The 25308-nt window shown below is 38.5% G+C and overlaps 1 protein-coding gene across 6 annotated transcripts in view; it reads right to left on the bottom strand.

Annotated features, from left to right (window-relative positions):
- Positions 1-23746, bottom strand: part of NFIB (nuclear factor I B) — a 274513-nt gene extending 250767 nt beyond the window's left edge. For all 6 annotated transcript variants that reach the window (XM_080371878.1, XM_080371876.1, XM_080371875.1 and 3 more), the window contains exon 1: positions 23472-23746. In XM_080371878.1, the coding sequence (XP_080228004.1) occupies positions 23472-23567 (96 nt within the window). In that variant the 5' untranslated portion in view covers positions 23568-23746. The remainder of the gene's footprint in view (positions 1-23471) is intronic.
- Positions 23747-25308: the final 1562 nt, after the last annotated feature.

A 25308-nucleotide genomic window follows, 5' to 3' on the forward strand; every position in this document is an offset into this window, starting at 1 on the left:
CTGTTAGTTTGATCTACTGATATACCAAGATTATACCAACAAACCGGTCAAACAGAATTGCCTGCAAAGTGATTTCAGAAAGGTCCAAAACTGTTGCTAGAAGCTGGAAATAGCAGAGTGATTTCTAGGCAAATATGACTGTCCATGAAACACAGGGAAAAACAAAAAAAGCAGATCAAGTCCAAAGATTTACATGTTTCCTTAATACACAGTCATGTTCAAAATACCCGCAGCTTCAGTTCTGTGTGTGTGTAAGCAGGTAACAAATGACATCTGTTAAAGAGTCAAAGGCTTTATTGCTACTGCAAAAAAATGGTCTGACACAGAACAAGTACTGCAGTATTATAAAAAGTCAAACCACCACAGTTTTTAGAGATGCCACCATCTTGTGTCAAGGATACACGATTTACTTGAAAGAACTATGACAAGATGACTGAGTGACTCATTCACGCAGTGTTTGCAAGCATCTTTTTTATTTATGAGTGTTTACTACTTTACTTACTAGTTGAGGGTTTGGTGTTGGGTTTTTTTTATATGAAAAGCAAAGAGGTTGGTTTTTTTTTAGTAGTAGTATTTCTTTTAACTCCTAAACTCAGATCAGTTTCTAGGAGTAAATCTTTAAGAAGCAGACAACTAAGACAACCATGACAACACTTAAACAATATTTGTAGTTCACTACTTGTAAAAATCTGCTTGTCTGGATTTTTCAAAGATAATTTTGTTTAAATACACTATGAAAGATGTAGCCTACTATAAGAAAATCATGTTGAGTCTTTTATTATGATAAATTCCATATCATTCTACTATTGGTAAGCCTCTGGCCTTTCAGGGAAGACACAGAAGCATGACTATTCACATAAACACAGATTATTCACAAATGAGGAGTGAAACGCAATTTCTAGAAGCAACCCAGATTTTGCAGCCTTCTTAGTATTTTACAGAAGACATCACACACATAGGACCACTAACACAGACTAAGTGAGTGACTTGAGGAGAAGTTGCGTGAGATATATAAAAAAAAATCATTTCACTTTTGGGTAATGGCCTTAAATTTTTAACATCTGGGCAGAACTGACTAAACCACAAGTAGAAGGCTTTTCTATTTAAAATGGAAATATTTTTGCTTTCCTCAGATACCTTTTTTCCTACAGTTCAACCACAAGACAGTTTTTGCAGCTGTATGTCTGACAATTGTGGTTCAAAATAGGGAGCATTCTGTAACTAACACAGGAAGGCTGGATACAACCATCACTGCAAAGCATTCCTCTGAGAAACAGGATAATGGGAAACCAAAACAAATAGCGGAGGGGTATAGCAAGAGGACATCTCCAGACAGAATCTATGGTGTTATGTTATTTTGTTTTACAGCAGTCAAATTATGTTCTTTCCATATTTGATTAAATTGGCAGAAGCTTCGTTTAATATCTTGTGCTCTGTGTCAGCCAAAAACCAGGCATTTGTTCTTACAGAGGGAAAGATGAAACTCTTACTTCTGATTCCCTCTCAGTGGAAAAATAATGTAGCAATTCAGCTACCATATCTGGGGTACAAAGGCTATGAGCAAAAACCCAAAAGTATGTTTGTAACTTTAAGTTATGAGCTTGGCAAAATAGCCAAGAGACCTATTTGTCCCATTCTCCTTCCCTGTCAAGCTTATTTCATTTACCCTGCACAAATGTTTTCTTTAACTTCCTGGCCAAACATTTTTTTCCAGCTTTTCCAAAGGCTTTTGGACCCTGACCATTCCTTAATGTCTTCCTTCTGTCTTGGATCAGTCCCAAGTAACCCACCAAAAAACCTTCTCTGATTCCTCACTGTTTAGCAGATGCAATGTACCTGCCAGCTTGTACTTTTATTGTAATTGCAAAAAGGTGTTAAATAAAAATTAATTATAGCTTTATACATTCAGTCATGAAGTTTTGTGCTTGTTATGTGTAGCCTCAACTTCATATCACTGGCTATACATCTAAGCAGCAACTCAGCTGCATAGAATTGTCTCTAACTCTCTGTTGGTTTTGATGTGGCTGAAGCAAAGCTGCGCTGATGGAAAAGGACAGCCATTTGGCATATAGCTTTCTTGATGGGAACCTGGGTGGTGTATGATGACTTAACAGCAGGAAGAGGTGTGAAGAAGGACCCTGGCCACAGCAGGCCAGGAAACAGAGACCTGGAAGAGAGAGCACGAAGAGATCAGTGTAGGAGGTGGGTAAGAAGGATGAAGACAAGAAATGGGAGGAATCTGGGAAGCAGGAGGGAGACTGAGAAGTTGCAGGGCAATGTCCCCAGCAGTGCTGAAATTATATGGTTGGGGGAAGGAAAGAAACAGCCATGTATAAATTCACATAGGACACAGAGAGTGAGGTCAAGGTCTGCTTGATGAAATGGAAGAAGGCATTAAGTAGGAAGCATGATACAGAACATGGTCCAAACAATGGTCCTGCAGTTCTGTAGGTGCATTAAACACAGCCAAACAAGCACACTTTAAGAAAATCTCTCATATTGCCATTTTTTGGAGTCTTGTAATTCTTCAGAAGTCAGTACTGCGAGTTTATCATAGTCCCTGAGGCTGGAGAGTCTCTCAGGCAACCACCTAACCCAGCTGCACTGAGGGAAGATACTGCCTCTGTGTACGTTGCAATGATTGACTCTTAGCTCCTAATTACAATAGCAGTTCCTGGCTTGCCTTGCACAGAAATTAATCAGGAAAAAAGTCTAGAAGGACAGTATGGCAACCAGTCAGCAGCCTGTAATTTTAGACTGTATTTCTACACTTTTGAGGCAACTGCAGAAGCTGCTGCCTTAGTTAATACCTTTTTCAACCAGTGGCACATTTTGGTATGCTAGAGCAACAGCTGATAACTGCCGTTCTTAGTGCTGCCAGATGCAAGTGCTTGCTTACTGTATTGTGAACTGTGCCAATATTAACTATGAATCTTGAAATCTTCAGTGTTCCTTGAAGTTCCTACTGCCTTAAACTTGAAAGAATTTCCATTTATAGGTTGTAGGATTGGCAACTCTGTAACTATTTGAATTAACTTCAGTCAAAGATTTTGTGTTGGTCACATTCAGGGAGATTTGGTGGTCAAGACTGGGAACAGTTCCTCCCTACCTTTCCCCTTCTGGGCAGAAAATGCAAAACAAATGCATTTTTACCCTAGTGATATTTTACCAGTCATCCTACCAAAGATCACAGATTATCAATGCTAAAGTATGGTTGTTTCAACACAAACAAATTTTTGTAACTTGACATCCAGCCCAAAGACAGAATTCTTGGAAGGCCCAAGTTCTGTTCTCTCTGCCTAGAAACACAAGGGCAATGTTTTATGTTTCACAGAGATTAACAAAGAATAACATTCATTTTTTATGTTTCCCAACCAGAACTAATAGCTATAAAGCATCACTTAGTTCTTACCACTAGATGAGGACTTCACGGTATTTCACCTACAGCAAACAAGTAAGTTTACTGTTAAACAGAGTATATTGATCCCCTCCTTGGACCAGGGTAGGTTACTGAGCATAATCTCATCAGCAGAGAAAAAACCCAGAAAATAAGTGAGGAACAAATGGCTGTTTCCCTGAAGCTCTGGGCAATACTGTTAAAAATCCATACATCTGGGTTAAAAAGAGGTTTCGTTGCAGAAAGATTACTAGGGAAACAGGGCTGAGAGAATCTTCCTGGGTCATTGAACAGGGCTTTCTCTTCTTATGGATCCTCTTTCATCCTCAAGCCATACTTGTTCCTCTTATACCACCACAGGCATTGCAGCATGTTTTTCTCTGACTTTGCCTTGGAGAAATTGCTTCTTCTGCCTGTAGGAGTTCTGACAGTTTTCTATGTGTGCACCAGAGGTGAGTGACTTTTACATACCTTTTCTGACTGTTGGTGCTCTAGGTCATGATGGCTTCAGAGGCATGGTGAAGTTGAGACCGATCACCTCAGTGCCAAGATGCACAAAATTGTTCAAAATGAATGAGCAGGAAGTGATTGTAAGCTGCCATTACTGAGCCACGATGCTTGTTTGGAGTAGACTTTGCAGGATCACTACAAGTCTTAGCACAATGGTGCTACATCAGAAATAGGTTGGCAGCTCTACTACAAAGGAATCAACTGTGAGATGCTTTCTGAATCTGCAGGATCTAAGGGAAATCTAAGTTGAGAAATTTTGACAAACTGCCGTGTTCAAACTCCTGTTACTGTTACCTAACCTGTATCTCTTCTATAGATAAAAAAGCTACACGTGACATAAGCTGTGCAAACATATGTTTTTCCTCTATCAAAGAAGTTGCTGCCAATAGTCTATAAGAGCCTATTTGCTTTCACAGTCAGTTGTGTTCCAAAAACTCTGCTATGCTCTCTATGTTATTTAATAAAATGAACATCTGAAACACGGCCTGTTTTTTGTTTATCTGTGTATGCTTTAGGTTGTCCCTTTGCTAGTTGCTAAGCAAAAATACACATGTAGAGTCATTCCTAATATTTAAGAAAACAATCTGCAGTTCATTCGTATGTATGTACACAATAACAATATGCTTGTGCTGCTGTGCAGAGAAAAAGGACAAGATAATTACATCCCATCTAGCATGCTGATAAAAAACATTACTCCAAAAAATAAGATAATGTCTGTGATAAAATCAGAAGGGCCCTGGAATAAGACAGCAGATACCTGAACTGACAACACTTGATACAACAGAGTCAATACTGTCTTTGTTGCTTTCAACTTTCTTTTTGCTACATATATGAATAGAAGCTTTTTCTCTAGAGGGGCAGTGATGGCTACAGTAGTTGAATTCTCAGATTTTTCTTTGTATTTAATAAAAGAATTTCTCCCTAATTTTCACTCTTCAGGAAAGGGCAGAAGTTATAAAACTGGAATTTCTCTTTGAATATCAAGCCTCTCCTTTGAGGGGAATAATAAACTTCCCTTTTCACAGGCAATTAGGTATTAGAATAAGAGGGCCCTTATTAATTACCTGGGTTAGACCAGAAGTGGCACAGCGCACATATAAAGCAGAAGAAGAAACAAACATGATTTAAACCAAAATGCCCTTCTCTTTCTGTGCGTGAGGGACTGGGACTGTGGAATTTTACAGTGTAACCCCAAACTCAATTTTATGAAATTTTCCCATGAACAATTATAGAAGAGGCAGAAATTGCTCAGAGAAGAGAACTCTAGACAAATAAGGATAATACACATTAGATACAGAACCATTCTGACAGCAGATGTGACCAGTCCTGCTGCTGAACTGCCAGAGTGGGTCACTGCTTATGCTGCATACAGTGAGTAGACAGTGGGCTAGCACACCCCAGCCTAATTCTGGTGCCAGCCCCAGGGCAGCATCCTGAAACAGCTTCTCACATACTCCTCTTGCAGTACTGAGACTGAAACATACCGTCTGCATCAAACGTTGCTGGGAAGAAATATTTGCCGTTCCATTTGAAGTTTTACAGGCTATGTGCACAGCAAGGAAACAGAATCCAAGCCTCTGCTTTTCATGAAATGGTAAGAAACTATGTGGTGCCACAGAGAAGGTGTCATCACATCAGACAAACACAGCATAGTCAGCATCCTGTTTTTCATAGTTTCAGTGTTTTAATTCCCCAGCTCTTCCCAGTCTCTGCTGTATCCTGCCACACAGCCAACCCATCCTTCCATGAAAACAGTAAATCTACATTTCATACTTGAAACAAACAAGATGCAGACATACCGAAATACTTTTCTAGCAGAGGAGGTCTGCTTAAACAGAACGTGGCACTTTGGGCCTTTGGGTGTCATTCTTCTTCCTCAGAGCTACAGGACCATTTTTCCTCAGGGCACAGTACTCTGAAACACTCTATCTCTGACATATACATTGGTGCAGTATGTTTCGTATAATAGTAGGAGCTGCCTTTAGTTCTTTGTAAGACATTGGCCCTGACATAACTATACTGATTTAATCAGATTTAATTCTGAATTATATAGCTAGAAGATCAGTATTTTGCCAGCTTTGACTTAGGATGTAGTTTAGGTTTGATTAGTTGCAATACAAAACCCTGATTTTTCCAGCATTTAACATAAGATCTTCAAGGCTATCCTACTTTTCAAATTGTTAACAATTTTTGTTTGTCTTGCTAAGTTATATGCTTTTTTTCTTATATATTTAGGCTTCAGAGAAATGTGTCTCACTTTCACTAATTGCTTGAAAGATGAGAGAACTGTTAGTGCAAATCTAGCTAGCAAAAGAGTTAGCAAAAAGAGTAGGACATGGTCGCTTGTTAAAAACAAAGCAAAATACAGAAAACCAGAATTGTAAGAGCAGAACGAACATAATATCCATTTGCAAAAGGAACCTCTTCCTGCCCACAAACACAGTTTCACAGAACTATAATGTACCTAAACTGTATGACGGTAATATAAAGAAACTTTTCTGAACTGAAGGCTTGCTGCTCATTTTGTATTTTATTGCTCATTTCAATGTTAAACCCAGCAAGTTCAGTAAGCTCAAGTGACTATTTGTCAAATAATATCCTTTAACAATGAGTTCCATCGGTTAATCGCATAGCATGCCAAACACTATTTATATGTATCTCCTATGAATGTATCCCACCTCACTGAGCGCCACTTTAGTTCTGTATAATAGAACAGAGTAGAATGGTTCAGCTGAAAGGGGTGTACAACAATCATCTAGTCCACTGCCAGTGAGTGTAAGTCAATTTCCTTCTTTACAGCTTGTACCATTTACGTTTTTGTTATATATGCTCTCACTGATCTGCCTGCCAACTTAAGTAATCCCAGTCCTTTTAATCTCTTCTTTTAACTGACATACTCTCCTGTGGCTGTGTAATTTGTGATGTGGGGACACAGGGAGAGCAGCAGCCAGTGCTTCTCTGGCCAGAGCAGCTCTTGCTTTCCTCCCTGCAGACTTAAAGACTTAGAGGGTTAGGGGGGGAAAAAAAAGTGAAATCCTCCTTAGTGCCAGTCATGAGACGATTATGAACAGCTCCGGCTGTGAGTGAGCGCTAAGAATAACCAGAGATAATATGAAAAGGACTTACAGGGACTTTTGGTGCACAGAACACCAGAGCACAAGTTTTCACTCAAAAATAATTTTAAAAGAGACCTGACAAGTTGCCAACTTGAAAGAGTTTCTCAGAAAACGAGCATCTATCTGGAATAGCATGTGTGATTATGTGCGTTCAACTGCCCATTGTCAACAGGATCCTTTATAAGCAGTCAAAAGAAGGAGAGCTTAGAATAAGAAGAATCTTATTCTAAGCACAAATAAGTAAATAGGCTTCATGACCAAGCTTTTACAGCAGGGATAAAGCTTGATTATTATGATTAGTATCTTGGTGGACTAGGAATTTTATTTTTGCTGGATTTTCAAAACATGGTAATGAAGGTCAGTCAAATAATTTTATCATGTTTTAAAAAACAGTTGTATAACCAAGTGTACCGTGCTAGCTTTGGTCATTGCAGAATGAGGAAGTCATCTCAAGCAGTAACAGAACACAGTGTCCACATTTTCATCTCCTTTTTTTTTTCCAAAAAATTACTTGAAGACAGTTTCTGCTCTGGGAGAGGCACAAAGAACAGCCCTTGAAAGTGAGGGCTATTACACTACTTGCCAAAAGGCAGAAGAGTTCAGTCCAATAATGGCAGCAGATAGAGCAAATCAAATTAATATGACATTTTAATTAGTTTTTCAGCACTAAAGCAGTAATTATTTTACTGTTTACTATTTACACAGATAATAACACATTTAACTTTCAGGCAGAGGCTGTATGGGATGATAAGGCGGATTCTGACTTTTCCCTACTAGGTAGTATGGATTGATGTTGCAATGCCTTTGAAAACCATACAAATGTGGATCACCTGAAGGTATTTACCTTCAACTCACTATACTACTATACAGTAGGAAGCCAGCTCTTCTCAAAATGTTGTGGTTATAGTCTTGCCTAAACACACAATGTCACCAGCAAATCTAGTTATCAAATCTAGCTATCTAGTAACCACCATATTTTACAGACCTTCTGCAGCCTCTCTCTTTTGGATCAAATTCCTTTGTTAGTTCTTCAATATCTCCTGTATTGAAAAGCCACAAGTTTCAATTGGAAATTTTTCATCATCATTTCCTGAAGGAAGCTAAAGCTGACCAGCTGGGCTGGTCAGTATCTGTAACATTACAGAAGTAATTTCTCACATGCTATCCTCCTGTTGTCCAGAGAGACTGCTTATTTGAAAACTGAACAGTTACATTCAGAAATTTTCCTACAGAGATGCCTGCAGGATTTTGTGTTTGATGTGAAGTAAATTATTCCTTTGTTTAAGATATTTCAAAGAAGCTGAGACACAGAGCCTATGTCTTAGCACTTTGCTCCTGCCCGGGTCAGCCATAATAAAACAGAAAAAAACTGCATAAGTGTTCAGGATGTTCTCTTGACAAAACTTACTGCACATTAGGTCTTGTTCTGTTTTATTTGGGGCTCTGTGTGAATATTCTCCAAGTGTTCTTCATTATTTAGCTATCCACAGAAAACCTTTAGCATATTTGTTCCCTTATCTGTTAATCTCTGTTCTCTAAAGCTTTGATTTAAATTGGCCTTGTATGCCTTTCCCTGATCTCTGAGGAGGGTAGAATTTTTTGAGAGGACATTAAATCCTAATTTTCTCTTACTGTGTCTTGGTTAATGAAGCTCTGCTCCTAGAATTTCACTCAATATAAACCTTTTTTATTTCATTGCATCTTACCTCCAAGGGACTAATTGTGTCAGATTAAATTCACAGACACAAGAATATGAAACACTGTAACACTGAGTACCATTTAAAAATCAAGGTTTGCAAAATAACATATTTTTATTTATATTCTAAACGCTTAGTGGTGATTTCACAATCTTAAAGAAAATTTCTTATTTTTCATTACTCCTGATGACCTGTGCATGAGCTGGAAATGGAGAGCAAACTGTCTTTGCCTTTGAAACATATGATGCTACTCACCTGGTTGTTAGTTCAAGTTTCAGGTAAATTAGAGAAGTAAGTTCCTGAAGTACTCCCAAAAAACAGTCTTCCCTACAGGAAGTTTTTCACTCCCTGTTTGATGAGGGCAAACTGGCTTGGAGGCAGTTCAAAGTATGCTATTTTATTAAGGTCTCAAGTTTCTTGCAAAACTGAATTCCTGAGGTCTGTTCTGTAATGCAATAATACAGTTTTAAAATACTCTTTCTCTCATATACCTCAACTCTGTACAACATGGGACACTTTAAGAACATACAAAGCAGTTAGGCAGTGAAACAGCTGCAGTTGGACATAGGATGTGACTAAAAAGCATAATTCAGATCTTCAATAAAAGTAACGTGCACAAAGGCTACCTTGTTCCCTTGAGCAAACATTCCTGAAGACAAAATAATCTACTTTCCATAAAAACCTTCCTCAGTGCAGTGCCCATGTAAACTAATCAGTAGGCAGCTCAGTAAATCAATTTCTTAAAAATATATTAATAGCCAGACCAAAAGTAACATTACTCTAAAGAGACGCAGAGATTTCTGAGGAAGTTTTACCGAAGTTATCGTGCAGTTTCTTTCCAGATAGCCAACAAAAATGATATGAAATGATACTTAAGACGAAGGTAGCTCGACAGAGCAAAAGGACAACCACCAGTTGAACTGCAGGCAAGACGAAACCTGTTCATCTAACCTGCTTCAGCTAAACTGCTAAATGAAGAAATCCCTCTCCAAACTCCACTGATCTAGTAGCTATTAACCATACAGGGAGCCTACGGCCACTTGCTCAGATGTGGACTTCTACACTACAGGAAGCTCTTTCCACCAGATAAATGTCTGTGTGTCTCCAAGAACGAGCCAAAGCAACGCTTTTGGTGCAACTTTGTGCCTGGCCTGTCTCCAAGAAAAATCATCAGGTGAAGTTGTAGGAGCTGTGGCGATTGCTGTTATTGGATTATCACTGTGGGATTGCCTGGCTTGTTGATTTATAAGCATCATTTATTCTCAATTACATCTTGAGAATAAAATGAACAGACCTAAGAACTCCTGGAAAGTAAAGCCATAAATACTATCCCTTTCTCAAAATGTTCCTTCACCTGAGTTTTTTCAAACAAGATTTATTATTTGTTTCAGGCAATTATTATACTGAAACTTACATTTGGAGAGACCCAATCCCATTACCCTTCAAAAGAAGACTGAATATACCAGTGTGTTACGTGCAGTGAATTATTAAGTCCTAGTTCAAAACACTGTGTATTAGGATGCACTAACTCTAGTTTCATTCCAGCAATGGCTTGGAGTAAAGCAACAAATCGTGCTGCGCTGCCAAAACCAGCCCACACATCAAGACCAGTACTGCATCAAAACTGAGTATACAACTTCCAGGTGAGGAGCTGTAACTTCCTAAAATGCTTATAAAAGTTGCTTGTGGTTGTCTGACCACATCTCTTACTGCTTTGTATCCACTGTTCTTAAACACTGTGACAGGAGGAATTCAACTTCTTAAAAACTGTGCTATGCCTTCACAAGCATTTTCAGATCTAACTGTGACCAGCTGAGGTATTTTTAAAGGTGAGAACTCTGTTCTTCAACTTGATACTGTAAATATTTTCAATCTAAAAATTCACTCAGTGACAAAAGACTTCACACACTTCTCATCCAAGCACAGATTTGAGTTAGCTGGTTATTCTTGCGGCAGCAGGATTTTTCTCAAAAAACCCAAATTAATAAAAATCAAAACTTTCAACAGAAAATTAACTTTATTATTACCTTAATTGAAATTAACTTAAATAAAACGCTAACCAGAAATAGAGGCAGAATGTAATTTTTCATGAAATGAGAAAGGGGGGGAAGGGGGCGGGGAAGAAAAGGAGCCGCAGCAGCAGCTTGATGGCTAGCGTACATCATCAGTGTGGGACACCCAACTTCCAGCCTTCGTTCTCCTTCACTCAGATGAAAAGCTTATCTCCTACACTCCATTTTTTCAAGTTGGTAAATAACTTGGCATGCATCTCTGATCCCGCTTAAAACTCTTGCACATGTGCAGAAAAAAATAATACTGAAGTCAATGACTTTTTATCTACTTCAGGTATGGGAAATGGCAGAGTAGGGAATTTAATCTTTGTCATATGTTTTCCTGGCTATGATTCTAACATACAAGTTACTGTGAGTCCATCTGTGAGCTATCTTCTCTCTGCCTCTCTGCTCTTTTCCCCTCCTCCTTCCCAGTCCTGAGGAATAAATAAACAAAAAAGGGAAAATGTTGATTTTTCACTGATGTGAAGTAGAAAATACTTGAATCTTGGGAAATTCAGATGGGAAAATCAATTTACAATACACAACCTGTGTAAAAATACTTGCAAAATCTATATGCTAACATTTATGGTAAAGTAAGCATTTTACAATTGTTAACCGCTGTATTTTCTAGTGTTGTTCTCCTGTGTACTCAGCACAGACGTAGATAGATCCCAACGATAGCAACAGGTCTCGTAAGACCACGACCTTGGAGTGTTTTTGGAACTTTTCTTTTTTAAAACAAATTATGTTTTCTGTTCAGTGTAAGAGGTCCAGTGCTTCTTACTGTGCAGTTTCGTCCACAGTACATTGACATTAAAGTCTGATTAAATCAAATTTCCTATCTTGTTCTTTCTGGGGTACTTGAGGAACTTAGAGCTCCTTCCTGTGCCTCTGCTTCTTCGGCTGCTTTACATGTAATTTTTTTGTTTAGGTGGGGAAGCTTTCATAATTATTGTGCTGTATGCATTTATTAGTGGTTAAGGAAAGACGTTTTACAACATTTGTCCTGCCTGGCAGGAGGATTCAGCACAAAGCAGGACTGCTAATGAATTTAGATTCAGCAATAGTGCCCAGATTTTTGGCTAGAGGGCATGTTGCTGTGCTTCAGCTATGGAGTGCATCTGTACCACACACTGCAACACTGGGTGGAGGGATACAGACCATATAAATTGGTCTAAGAAACATCAGTACAAGATACAGAGCTCATCACATGACCAATTAACCTGCTTCTTATTCAGTGACAGCTTGATTATTTTCAAAGCCTTTTACACTATGTGGCCATGCATACTGTGGATATTCCTATAACGACTACTTAGGGCAATATTCTATAGGTGTACTTAAAACTGTGGATTCCTTTCCTGTTTTCTCTAATGACAGAATTGCATATTCTCTTTTCAGTCAAAGAGCTTAGGAGATGTATTCAAGCATTCTTGCCCTTAAATGACAGAGTCTTATCATTCTTCCTGCTGAAAAGGATATTTCCTTGAATATTTGCCCTCATCATTAAAGTACTGTAAAAATCAGTATGTGTGGGCTGTCTGCAGGAGCAGGGAGATCGTCAAATACAAGCCCTACTGCTACATGACATTATTAAACATACTTATCCTTTCCTTATTCAGTTATGCTTTTGGGAAATATTCATGTATTGAATTTCACCAGACAACATTCGATTTCTCTGATACGGTAGATCATCATGCAAAAGAAGGTTCACTTAAAATTAAATGCCAGCGACATCAATATAGGCTTCCTGTGAAAGAGGCTGTGAAAAGCCGCTAAATATCTCAGCACTCTGTGGTACTTACAAACACATCCACAAATGATTGAATGGGCTGACATGCTGGATTTCTCACAAGGCATTGTTTGGAAGGCAAAATTAACCTACTGCAGTGCACACTACTTAAGCCTGAGAAGCAGCAGCCCTGAGAAAATGCAAATGCTTTCAGAATGTAGCCTGAATACTTCCTCAGTGGCTTGAGACCTTACTAAACTCATCTCACTGCTTTTCATAAAGTAGTCATTACACTGAAGGATGTTGTCCTTCGATGCTACCCCATGCCCTGACACATGAGAAGGCTAAAAGATCTTTCGAGCTGCCAGGCTGCTGTTGTTGACCTTGCATTTTTGTCTCACAGAAGATACCTATGCACAAGTTCAAATCACTGACAGCAGCACAAAGTTCCTTCAGTCCCTACTATAAAAACACTAAAAAGCCTCTCAGGCTTCTTTGAGAAAGACCAAGATTACTTCAGTCCTACTTCCACAACACAATCTCTTTTGCCTGTTTCTCATCCTTCCCTCTTTGCACGCACAGTATGTACGCAAATGTGTTTTTTCCTTAGAAGAACGGAGTGTGATAGTGTATTGATAGTTTTTCAGTGTCTGATGACAAAAAAGAACTCAAATGAAGTAGAAGTTCAAGAGTCTAGCCAGCGGCAAGATTGAGTTAGATTTTGGACTATGTCTCCAAATGAATAGATGTCATAATTATCAGTCCTATAAGAACAGGCAATGCATGCGAAGGATGCACAAAACACTGCCCCACTATACAATATCCCAACACTCTTGCAATTTAGGCCTGCTACTACACACAGTAAAACCAGTTTTACTTTAACTTCAGTGACTAACAAGGCATTACTTTGAAATTGCACTGTCTAGCTGAGAAGTCTTTTGTGCTACTGAAGAAATTGTATACCTTAGTAACACTACAGTACCGTATTGCTGTAATAAATACTAATAATTAGCATAGAGGCAACTCTTGAAAATATTTGTTGGCTAAGGCATACCTGATAAATGTTTTCCTAATCTGATATTTAAAATAGCCATAAAATCTGCTCCTAAAGCTTTGAGTGACCAGAGCCATGTGCGGAAGAGAGATGTTGCATATCTGGATCATTGCTTTAAAATAGATGGGCCTTAGAATATATTTGTTACATAGTCTAAAGCATAGACATTCAACCTTCTTTTTTTTTAAAAAAAAGAAAGCACTCATAAACCTGGAAATACTGTAATTATTAAGAAGCCAGGTATGCCAAATGCTAAAACAATGAGGGTCGGTCCCATTTTAGACCACAGCGTATGTGTTCAGAGGTAATTTTTTTCTACCTGACTAGTTTAATTTTGTTAGCAATATCATGGACATGTTCATACAACATTTAATTTTCTGTTAGCATGAAATAAGCCTAATTTGGAAAAAAAATCCTTGTAGTGTCTCTACTATGTAGTGTGTTAGCCACCCTATCCTTTACAGATTAAGCTTTTTGGCATTATAGGAGAAATCATCTGCTGCACACTGGCATCAAGCAAAAGCAGATTCATAAACTCTGCCCTTAATCTCTTATTCAGTTTTCTTCCAATTAGAAACAATCTTTTGCTGATACTCTAATTAATACTTACATGTTAAAATATTAGGCATTATAGCAGAAATCATCTGTTATATTCTTGCATAAAGCAAAACTGGGTTTGTAAGCCCTTGCCCTTAATCTTTGTTTCAATTTTCTCCTATTTAAAAACAATCTTTCCCCAATACTCTAATCAATGCAAATGATATTCATGATTAGTTAGTATTATGCTAATCTGAGCCCCAAATTTACCTAAATCTACATGGTGTTGTCTGAGTACCAGATTGCTTTGGGTTTCTAAGTAAAATTACATTAGCCTGCCAGCTGTACAAAACACCATGATAGAGTAGAAATCCAAGCAAATCATCAAGATTACATTAGTTTTGTTTCTTAATGAACAACTGTTTGCATTAGGGATTACAGACAAATTATGGTTTTCCTCTCTGTACCCAGGCAGCCAGGCATCTGTTGAGAAGTTTCATTTTTTTTTCCTAACTATCCCTAAATAGATTGAGGAGAGCTAAGGCAGAGAGACAGGTCTAATATTTCACATAATTGAATTTTTTCTTTACAAAGCAATCACCACTCTGGGCCTCACTGCTAACCTTGAATTTCTCTCTTCCACTGCTGCCTGGAATGCAGGAGAAACCTGAGTAGGTTTTTTTAGAGGTATCAGTCACCCAGCTTCTCCCTTCCTCCTGCAGAAGCAGATTACGTACCTTAGAGCCATACCTGCTTGCTGTTACACTCCAGGCCAATTTCCAAAACGGTGCTGTTGCAATTCCTGCTGCTCTGATATAAACAGTGTGCCACCAAAAAACATCATGTGTGGAAAACAGAGCACCGGGCTTATGCTTCACGGTCTGCATTAAGAGCGCGCTCAGGGAAATCAAGCTATGCAAAGTTGGGCGGTAATGAACATGGTACCACCAAGACTGCTAATCTTTAAAGTGTAACAGTGAAGCACAGTTTTGTGTACGTATGCAGTTCAGCAGCCTGTTGAAGTTTGTCCCTGTTTCATGTCAAACTGCTGTAACATGCTTGTTATTATGTTCTGCTTGATTTAATTACGCTCCTAGTGTACAGGTTTACTCATTCTTCCATGCACTAATCTCGCCTCTAGAACTCACACTGTGACAGCTCATTATTGTTGGCAAAAATGTAGGACGCTGATAGGGAAAGAAAGGCTCTGATGCATTCACCATTGTGTATCAAGACATCCTGATTAAAAGATAAAAGTAATGAGTTAATTGTTTATCAGTCTGTAGAGTGCAGGACAGTAAAGGGCGGGTAAATCACCATCCATGTCTTGAATGACAACACCAAAGAGCAGCAAAATAATTCTGGACAATTTCTTTCCTTGTGTCAAGCCCTGTGCTACTATTACAACTCCCTCCTTCCATATTGAGGACATCAGATGTATACAAACATGCACCAAAGGGCACTACCACTGTTGTGGAATGTATTAAGAAAGCCTACCTGAATATCCTCCAGAACACAACCTCCCTTTCACTTCTTTCAAATGGTCAGTTTAAACAGTTCTAATTAATGTTAGGAACAATATATGAAGTAAAAAAAAAAAAAATATAAAAAAATTAAACTGATGTATCTGTTCTATTTATAGTCAGTAATGCATGTTCCAGATTTTCTTCTATACTTTTTCAACTTTCTTGTTGCAAACTACTGCAGAAAAAGAAGACTCTAAATCTGATTTTATATGCTGACAAAATGAAACAAATCTAAACATACCTGTATATGACATCTACAACAAATGTTACTAAGGCTGTCAAGTTATTAAACTCATTTGAGAGTTCAAGGAAAAGTGTGAGTGACTTCCAAAATGTTTTGGAAAAAATATTTATTAGGATATCTTTGTCAGAAACAGGTGAGCTGCAGTTCTGTCTTCACTGGGTCTTATCAAATGCAGCAGTTTAAATTGGAACGAGATGAAACCAGGCATTCTACCTGGAATGCTGCATAAGAGCTAATACAGATCAGTGTTCTCCCTTCCATGCTTGTCACATTTGGTACTTCTGGATGGACATTTTTTTGCTGTTGACAATTTATAAAAAAAATTAAAATAGTCACTAGAATTGGTCAACAAGCGCGCAATCTTCACATTAGATATGAGGAATCTTCTAATTACACATCAGTATCATTTGTGATATAGAGATTTACAAATACTGTATAAAAAATACCAGGCATTATACCATGTAAATGAAATTATGCACTCCAAGAATAAATAAGATGTTTCAGTTTAAAAACCCCTACAGTTTCTGCCGTGGTAATGACATTGATAAAGCAATTAGGTGGACTGAAAGTCTGAATGGTTATATGCTACTCAGTGTAGATTTTCTGTCAGTAATGATATATGAGTTTGCTTATTAATTTGTGAAAGAACACTAACAATTGATTGTATTCCATCCTATCACTTGTCAGTGAGATACCTTGAGATAATTCTAGCAGCACAATGGAAAACCACATTTAGTAATTCAGAACTGACATGTCATTGCTATTAACACATTCACTTTGTTCTAGTAAGTTTTTGCACCAATGATTTGGGCGGCAACGTTAACTACAGCGTAATTTACCTGAGCAAGAATAAAAGAACTTCTTTTCCCTTCTCTTGCTAATATTTCCTACCTAAGGCACTCCCAGCCTTAGATGAAACTTGTGCTTTCCCTTCTGGAATAATTTGCAGGTTCGTAACTAGTTTGGTTGAAAAGAATAGATTTTTATGACAAGTCACAGCATGAAATTGGAGTCAGATGCATCACAAATAGGGTTAAGGTGAAAAGCTCACTGGCATCACGGTGCTGCTGGTGGGAATCGACTGAGAGGGCTACTGAAGACTTCAATAATAATTCAAGTTCAGCAGATGGCTGAGTTCAGATTCTGCCTCATGAGTCCTCACCTGCCACTTGAACTTGCTAATTACCCATACCAAGGGCAGAAACTCCCTGAGCTTTATGACTGCGCAGTCGCCCTGCAGCGCTGTGGTTCAAGCCCAGGTGTAAGGTAGAAGGCAGTGCTGTGGCTGGCGCAGCTGCCATCGGGGCTGGGTGGATGGGTGCCAGCCTTCGGGTCAGATCCATTTCACGCCTTCGTCTAACATCAGACCCATGAAAATGCACTTAAAAATAAATGTGATTGGCGGGCCAAATAACCTCACAATATGTTTATGCAGACATGCAGAATATGCATATTCTCCTTTCTTAGTGTAGCAGGGCCCCAGACTGCTGTTAAAGCAAGGGAGAAGGCTGCTCTGTGAGAGCAATGGCTGATGAAATAAGGAACCGTAGTGGTATTGTGGGCAGCAGGCAAACAAACAAACAAACAAACAAACAAACAAACAAACAAACACTACCATCACCCCCCAGCATCCTCAAAGACGTAGCTGAGAAATCCTTGATTTGCAAACACGTGTACAGGGCAATATCGTGGCTAGGAAGCTGAGGCAGCAAGCTCTGCTCAAGAAACATCAGCACGTCTACAGAGATGTATCAGAGATGGATACAAACCTCGTCAGCCTTCCAGGCTGTTGCAGTAAATCTCAGACATTTATGAAACTATGTTAGCTTTTAATGTGAGGTACGGAATCAGCAGAGTTAGTTATTTCCAGTGAAAGACACTTGTGGAATACCCTTCTGTGGTTAACTAACAGGTCATTTTAAAGGTGTTGTAAAAGCTGAGCTCCCCAAAACCTGAAAAAGGTAGTTAGAACAAACGAATACAACTCTGCTAGAGCAAACGGAATATGACTGGTTAAATGGGACAACATGGCAGTTTAAACTTCTTCCAGTTTTAATAGAACTTTCAATCAGAGTGTAGAAAACTCAGCTTTATTTCTTCAGAATTTTGACTCAACAATCATCAAACAATATCAGAGACTAATTACCCTAAATTCCAGCTAGAAAACTACCTTTTTTGCATAATACAAAAAGCTTGGCACAAAGAAAATGGGTATCTTGCAAACACAGGAAATTGAAAGAGCAGACTGATAACTTCAGAACAGAAAAAGCAACTTTATTGTGAGTTGGGTAAGATTTTGTAGGTCCTAAAGAAGATTCAGCTACAGCAAGGTGTCATAGCTTGATTGGTACATGCATTTCCTCCATCATAGCACAAGTTAAGGTAAGTTACAAAGAAAAGCTGTTACTGAACAGGTTCATGAAGCCCCATTGTTAATTATGTCTTGACTGCTAGAGTTGTATAAACTACAGACATGTTATATAAAGTAAAACTGCATTTACATGCTGTAGAAGCATGCTTTCGAACCAAATAGTTGTTTTGTCCTGATTTCAGTGAACTTATGGCTTAAAGCCAACAGAGTGCATATATATTTAGACATGCAGTCACATGCACACATACACACAAATGTATGTCTATGGCATTGTTGATGTACAGCTTTCTTGATAAGAAAACTGTTAACATTGCCAGAATGAGCAGACAAAAGGAGGCACTGTCAGACTCCCAGAGTGGAACGCTTGCTGCATACAGGTACAAAGCACAAGCAGAAAAACTCGTTTGACTCAGAGGGTGCTGCTAAACCACATCATGTTAGCACACCTAACTGGAAATACATAGCCAAAATGCAAGGGACTGAAAGGGAAAAGGCACAGAGGAATTAGAAAAATATGTGTTTGTGAATACAGATATCTTTTTCTTGGTTGAAAGGACACGTTTTTAAAAAATCAGCAATAAAATTAAACATGAACAACAGCACCTTCATTCGACACTAGTGCATATTGTCAACATTTAAGTTCCCTGCTACTTCTAGGTTTTTCCTCAATGAAGGAAGGTTATGCCCCTGTTTCATAGTAAAAACCATCAAACATTAGAAATTAATGGGCATTCAAGTTTTACTGTTCCCCAGGCAGACCTTTCTGCTTTTAAACAATCCAATTCTGAGACATACTAAGTATAAATAGTACTTGAGCTGGTTATTTATTGTAGGCTGAAACGTGACTGCCCTGAACAAAAACTAAACCCAAAATACTTCTAGCATCTCAGAATAGTTTACAGTGTGTCTTAAAAGAGGCATCTTTCAGCTAATCATTTAGAATAAGGATTACACAGTTAATGAGGGATCTTACACTAAGTTATGTACACTGTTTGAATTTTTGTGTAAGTAAGGAAAACTGAACAACAGCTTATGAACATAACCCTGAGCTACCCCTTCCTTTTACCCACTCCTCCCCCTGAAACTTATAGAATTAAGACATCGTGTTCTAGGTCCATGAATAAGCACAGCATGTTCAATATGTCCACAGTTATACTGACATTTGTTTCTAAATCATTTAATTAAAAGTCATTATTGAGAACAAAGGATTCATTAACAAGCTGTACCTCTGAACAACTGATGGAGTTGTTGTGTTATGAATATCATTTTAATCCAAATTAGAAAACTGCACAGATGTTCTGCTGCAAAATATTGACATACTGCAACTCCCTTGGAATGTGATTAACATTTGTGTTAAATCAAAAAGTACATTAAAGCCTGGCTTTACTAATAAATTTAGGATTGGAATAATTTTTTTAACGCTGAAATATAGTATCTAAATTGTTATTATTTTTACCTCCAGTTGGGATTATATGGCCTATTAATACAGCCTTAATACTACAAGAAATTTCTCTTTTTAAAAAATACTTCTTTCCGAAAGAAACAATGTAGAGTAGAATAGAAAAGTAATAAACTTTGTATTGATGAACTTTTTGTTCCAAGACTTTGTTATGATGTTTTTGATCATAAGATCAAGCCATTAAACAAGAAGAAATGTGCAGTATTTGCAATAAATCAGAACGTCCTGGTTGTGTCTGGATTGTTCTTAACACAAACTGTGATTTCAATACTTTTTTCCAACAATTTTGAATAGACAATTTTTGATTTTCTATCTGTACTGCACATGCATGTATATATGTGTACAAAAATAGGGGGTTGAGATTAAGCAGCAGAATTTTTTTAGAATGTGTATTTACACTCTGTAGATTTGCATGCAAACGATCTGACAACCAGAAACATATTGAGACTTCTGCACAGATTTAACAAAGTAACTTGCAATAGGTGCCTGAGATGTAAATATTTGGAAACTATTCCCACAAAAAAACCCAAACCAAAACCCGCAGCCTAATAACAATGCCAGAAAGTTTTGTAAATACCTACTGAGATCTGAATTTTTAAATCTGTAGTCAGTCACAAACCACCATACTAGTTCTTTGCCATGAATGAAGAGACAGTAAAAAATATCCAGTGTTTCTGTGGGTACCATCCTCTCAAACATGCTCATCCTCATTCCTCCTCAATTTTTAAATGGAGATTTTCCAATAAAAATTTCTAGAGTATTTGCCAGCTGTACTGAACAGCACTTGATTTATAGGTTCTGTCTCCTCACTGAATATGTTCTTTCCCTCACCACAAAGTTAAGTGCAAAAATAAGATGATCCACAACCTAGATGGTCACATTAACACCATCTAAAAGACTGAGACTGTTTAACAATTCTCCATGTATTTATTGTTATTTAATATATTAATAGTTTAATTTTGTTTGCACTTCGTTGCTTATTGCCTTCTCAGCAAAACTTTTACCCTCTTGTGTTCTAGTCATTATGTCCATATCAAAAAGAACGCAGATGGAGAGTGTGTAATTTCTCTTTGTTTGTTTTTTCCTTATCAAATGATTTTTTTATTATTGTAGATAAGTAAAAGAATATGAATGAAATAAACAGTAAGATAGGAAAGTATAATATGGTAGTACTGCAATACCATAGGTGAATAACATAGACTTAACTCACTAAACACTCATTCCACTTAAAAAGAAAGAATTTTGTTTTCCAAACAATAGCTTTAATGTAATTACTTTAAAAAAAATTAAAAGAAACCCTTATTTTAAGAACATTCAAACTAAGTATGATGTTGAATGTCCATGCTGCAAAATAATTATAAAGTAGCTAGCTTATCTGTAATGAAAAAACACCAAGTTCTGTAATGATGCCTGTCATAATAGCATTTGTTAATGAACTTTTTTATAACTATGAGTAACTATCTTAATACGCTGTTTCCTGTTCCCCACAACGCATTTGCAATTCAATGTTTACAATCATTCAGGAAAAGCAGAAGCAGAAAACTAAAGACGTCTGCTTATTTTTGCCTGTTGTTTGTTGTTTTTTTTCTCTCAGAAGTCTTAAGGTTTTACTTTTACTGCATATTCCTGATAGAAATTTACTAAAAATAATTATACAATAAACTCTGTGGTAATATTTTGTACACTGTGGCACTGAAGCATAAGGTACTTCTTTTTTTGAGAAAAAAAATCACATTGTACATGGGTTTACTTTAGATTCTACAACTGCAACTTTATAAATTAGAATATATGATGCAAAATATTATGCACAGCTAAAATATTATTTGATTTTCACCCATACTTAACAGTAAAGCATTTTTAAACTCCCTTTCTAAAGTGTGGATGAAATACACACTCATGACAGTAAACATTTATATTACCTGCATTTTACAGATTAACATTCAGGATAAAATACTGCACAGAGTGAAAGTATTGATTTTCTTTTCCCTTTGGAAGCAATGCCAGCTTACTGAAAGCTATCCTTAAAGAAACTTTTATCAAACTTAAGACATGCTCCTTAAAAAAACCCAAGCCTTTCTACATGCAATATTAAGGAAATCTGCTACGCAAACATTTCATAGTGCCTGTGTCTAAACATCTGTCAGACACTTTAGAAGTTCTTTTCAATAATGTACACACTTACAATTAAAAATTTTGAATAAAGAGCTAAACATGAATCTAAACATAATACTATACAGTGTAACTCCCAGCTAAAAAGTAGATTCACAGAACAGCTTTTTATCATCTACTTTTCTCCTCTGTTCTTTTTACAGTTACATGAATGCCCATACCGCAATAGTTCAACAAGTTGCAAAGACAGAAAAATTCTCTTTCACTGTATGCAAGAAGTACAGAACAATCACAAGCAGCAAACATAATTTAAATTAAATACCCCCTTCAGGTATGGTACCCTCAGTGAAGGCACATAGCAACATCCACCTTTGGAAAGATAATGAAGTCGTTGCAAAGCAGTGTAGGAAGGCAGTTATAATCAGAAAGCTGCCTTTTGTCCAGGCACTGGGACGTGCTATCCACTGGTGCTCCCCAGAACCACTGCCCAAGAATAAAGTGCCTATTGTCTCAGCACTGTACTAATTGTGAAAAAGCAGCCCATGCAGTAAGCATAATAATTATCCAGGCAAACAAGCAAAGGCAATCAATGAAGGAATGAAAAGGGTGAAAATACATGACCAGACAAAGCAACCCAAGAATGAAATTTATATTCATAATGGAATGCCAGCCAGCAGAAGGTCCCTTTCATGGCATGGTTATTGCATACAAGAGACCATTGTCCGCATGCAACAAAATCAGTATGTGCAGAAAACTTCGTGTAGCTCTGCTGAGGAGAAAAGCTTTTCGTTCCCAAAACACTTGCTCCCAGCCCCACTGTTTAGGTTAAATAAAGTTTTGGGCTCCTTTTCCCGGCAACATTAAAAAGTTGTCTCTCTCAGGGTCCACCTCCCCTGATCTCTGTAAGGGTTTTTTTTTCCACTTCCCTGCTTTCATTTGCAGCTGTATAAATATGAACAAAAAAGCCATGCTCATCCAAACAAAGAAAAAATGGACTGAATATGCATATCCTCATTAACTAAATTTAATTATGACAAGCGGCATATTAATCAGTAGTTGCTCCAGTTACTGCATTCATTGGAAGGGAGGAGGACTCCAAATTAAGGGGAAGTGTGGGGGACAATCGAATACTGATTAGGAGGCTGCTCACAACATGATACAATACACTTTCTAAATAATTATTCAGAGGAAACAGAATAAAGAGGCAGATTGCTCTATTTTTAAGACCAACTCAAGAACAATTAGCCAAGAGCGTGATGACAAGACTGCTTTCTTTTTTCCCGTGACTGCTTCCACCTCCACATTCTCACACCAACTAGCTTGGCAAGCACTGCAAAATTTGCATTTCACACACAAAAAACAAAAAAAAGAAAAAGAAAAAGAAAAAAAGAATAGAGAGAGAGTGGGGAAAAAGAAGAAAAAGGAGAAGGAAAAATCCCACACTGTCCTCGCTGCTGTGTTACAAAGAAGGCCCATGGCACTACAGCAGCAGAGAAACCCTATCTAGCTGACGGTGAGAAGCTCTGAGGAGTCACTGAGCTAGAGCTGGAAACTTGTCACGCTCTGAACTTTGCAGCACGTGCGTTGCAACAGTGAAGGAGGAGTTCAGAAAGGCAAAAAAAAAAAAGCTTCCAGGGAGGGAAGAAAAAAGTTATCACACCAACTTACCATCCACCAGGTCCTGGCTGACATGTCATAGCATAGCTGCCATTTTATAGAGCTGTCCGATGCTTTCCCTGCCATTACGCTGTCAGCAACCTTCATCAGATGCAGCTCAATTGAAGATAAGACACCTAATCAAGAAAACATCGGCAGTGGCTTGCTGGGCTACATGTAGGCCAATCCTTATCACACTGCATCATGGGAAAAGCTCCTTTATTAGCAAGAACTCCAACCTCACTGATATAAAGACAAGGATCAGGTTTTCTCCCCCCCCCCCCTTTTTTTTTTTTTTTTTTTTTTTTTTTTTTTGTCTGAAGGGATTGGTGAAACTAGCCAGCATTCTTTGTGTATCATGTGTACACCAGTTTAGTATCTCACAAGTGGGCGGCTAGATGCATTGCTGGGCTATGCAGACCAAAGTTTATTTGCATTCTTCTCAGTTGTATATTGTTTGACATGGTTCGTGGTCAGCCCTGAGCGTAAGGAGGGGAAAGAAGCTGCTCCAAATTAGTGTCTCCCCCAAGAAGGACAGGCTGGTTCTGCTGCTGCGGTGGGGGCCTGGTTCAGATGCCATGCGCACACACGTGTGCACGCACACCTACACACCCGCCCAGGCACACGCAGGCACACACAGGCAGGCGCCCCGGGGAACACACAGGTAGCAGCTGCAGCTGGATGCAGCAGGGGTTGCCAAAGGCTACAAACCCTGTTCTCCACTGGACATATGGAAACAGTTTTAACTATTTGCAATCAGCCTTTAACAAGGAATAGGAAAGCTGGTAAGTTGGCATGAGGAGCAGGGAGGGGGTGCAATTAGGATTTCGGTGCCACATTTCCCCCCCTCCCTTCCCATGGATGCTCACGATCTCCTCTGCTCTGGATGATCTAGCTGGGAAGGTTGTGAGGCGAGGGGGTGGGGAACTATTTCAATCACTGCTCCCTCCTGCTCCACAGCTTCGGGTCATCTGCCTGTTGTACCTACCGCCAGCAGGGAGAGAAGGCATTCTTCCTGCAAGGTTTTCTCCCTAATGGAAAATTTGTGATTCCCTGAAGGAACGGCTGGCTTAGAAGAACAAATAATTCTGACTTTATTTTAAGCTGCAGAAAAGGAAAAGTTTGCATATAAGCACACAGAGGAAATCAATAAACCCTGGCTCACATTAAAGGGGATATAAAAAAAGAACAGGATTTGCTAGTCCTGGCTGAAGTTATCAGCATCAGTTTTACCGCTGCACTGCAGACTCTGTATGTGCTTTAGCTACAAGCCCCTCTTTTGCAACGCCCCCCCTGCTCCATTTCAGAAATGGTCTCCTTAAAATTATCACATTAAAATAATCTCTGAACAAGCACTTCACATGCTTAGCGTGGCTCTACTGATTGTGTTTTCAGTTCATGATCTTCCACGTTTTGCTCCGCATTTTATACTTGAAGAGTCTTTGCAGTTAACACGCTCCTTACACCTATTTGCTGTAAGAATCTAGGGCTACTGGTGTACAGCGCTACCACACTGTGGCACCAGCCCCCACCAGGACTCCTCATTGCTGCATATCTTCTTTCCCATGCACGTCTTTGCCTCTTTTTCCACTCTCTGCAGTCTTTTTCCCTTCCATGAAGATCATCTCCAGACTTAGTCACTTGTGCAGCCGAGAACCCACTCTAGCTACTCCCACAGTGGTGTAACACTCCCACTGATGAATGGGCGTACCCATGCATGCACCCCATTGTCATAGGACGGGCATTAGGTTCATCTGGCATGGACCTACTGCCTTCAGCTAGCTGTCAAAACTGCCATCCATGTCCCATTTAATGAGGTCCTGAAACAGTGACAGTACCTAAAGAAATG

Source organism: Falco punctatus (genome assembly GCF_963210335.1).
Source record: "Falco punctatus genome assembly, chromosome: Z".
In the NCBI taxonomy this organism is placed as follows: domain Eukaryota; kingdom Metazoa; phylum Chordata; class Aves; order Falconiformes; family Falconidae; genus Falco; species Falco punctatus.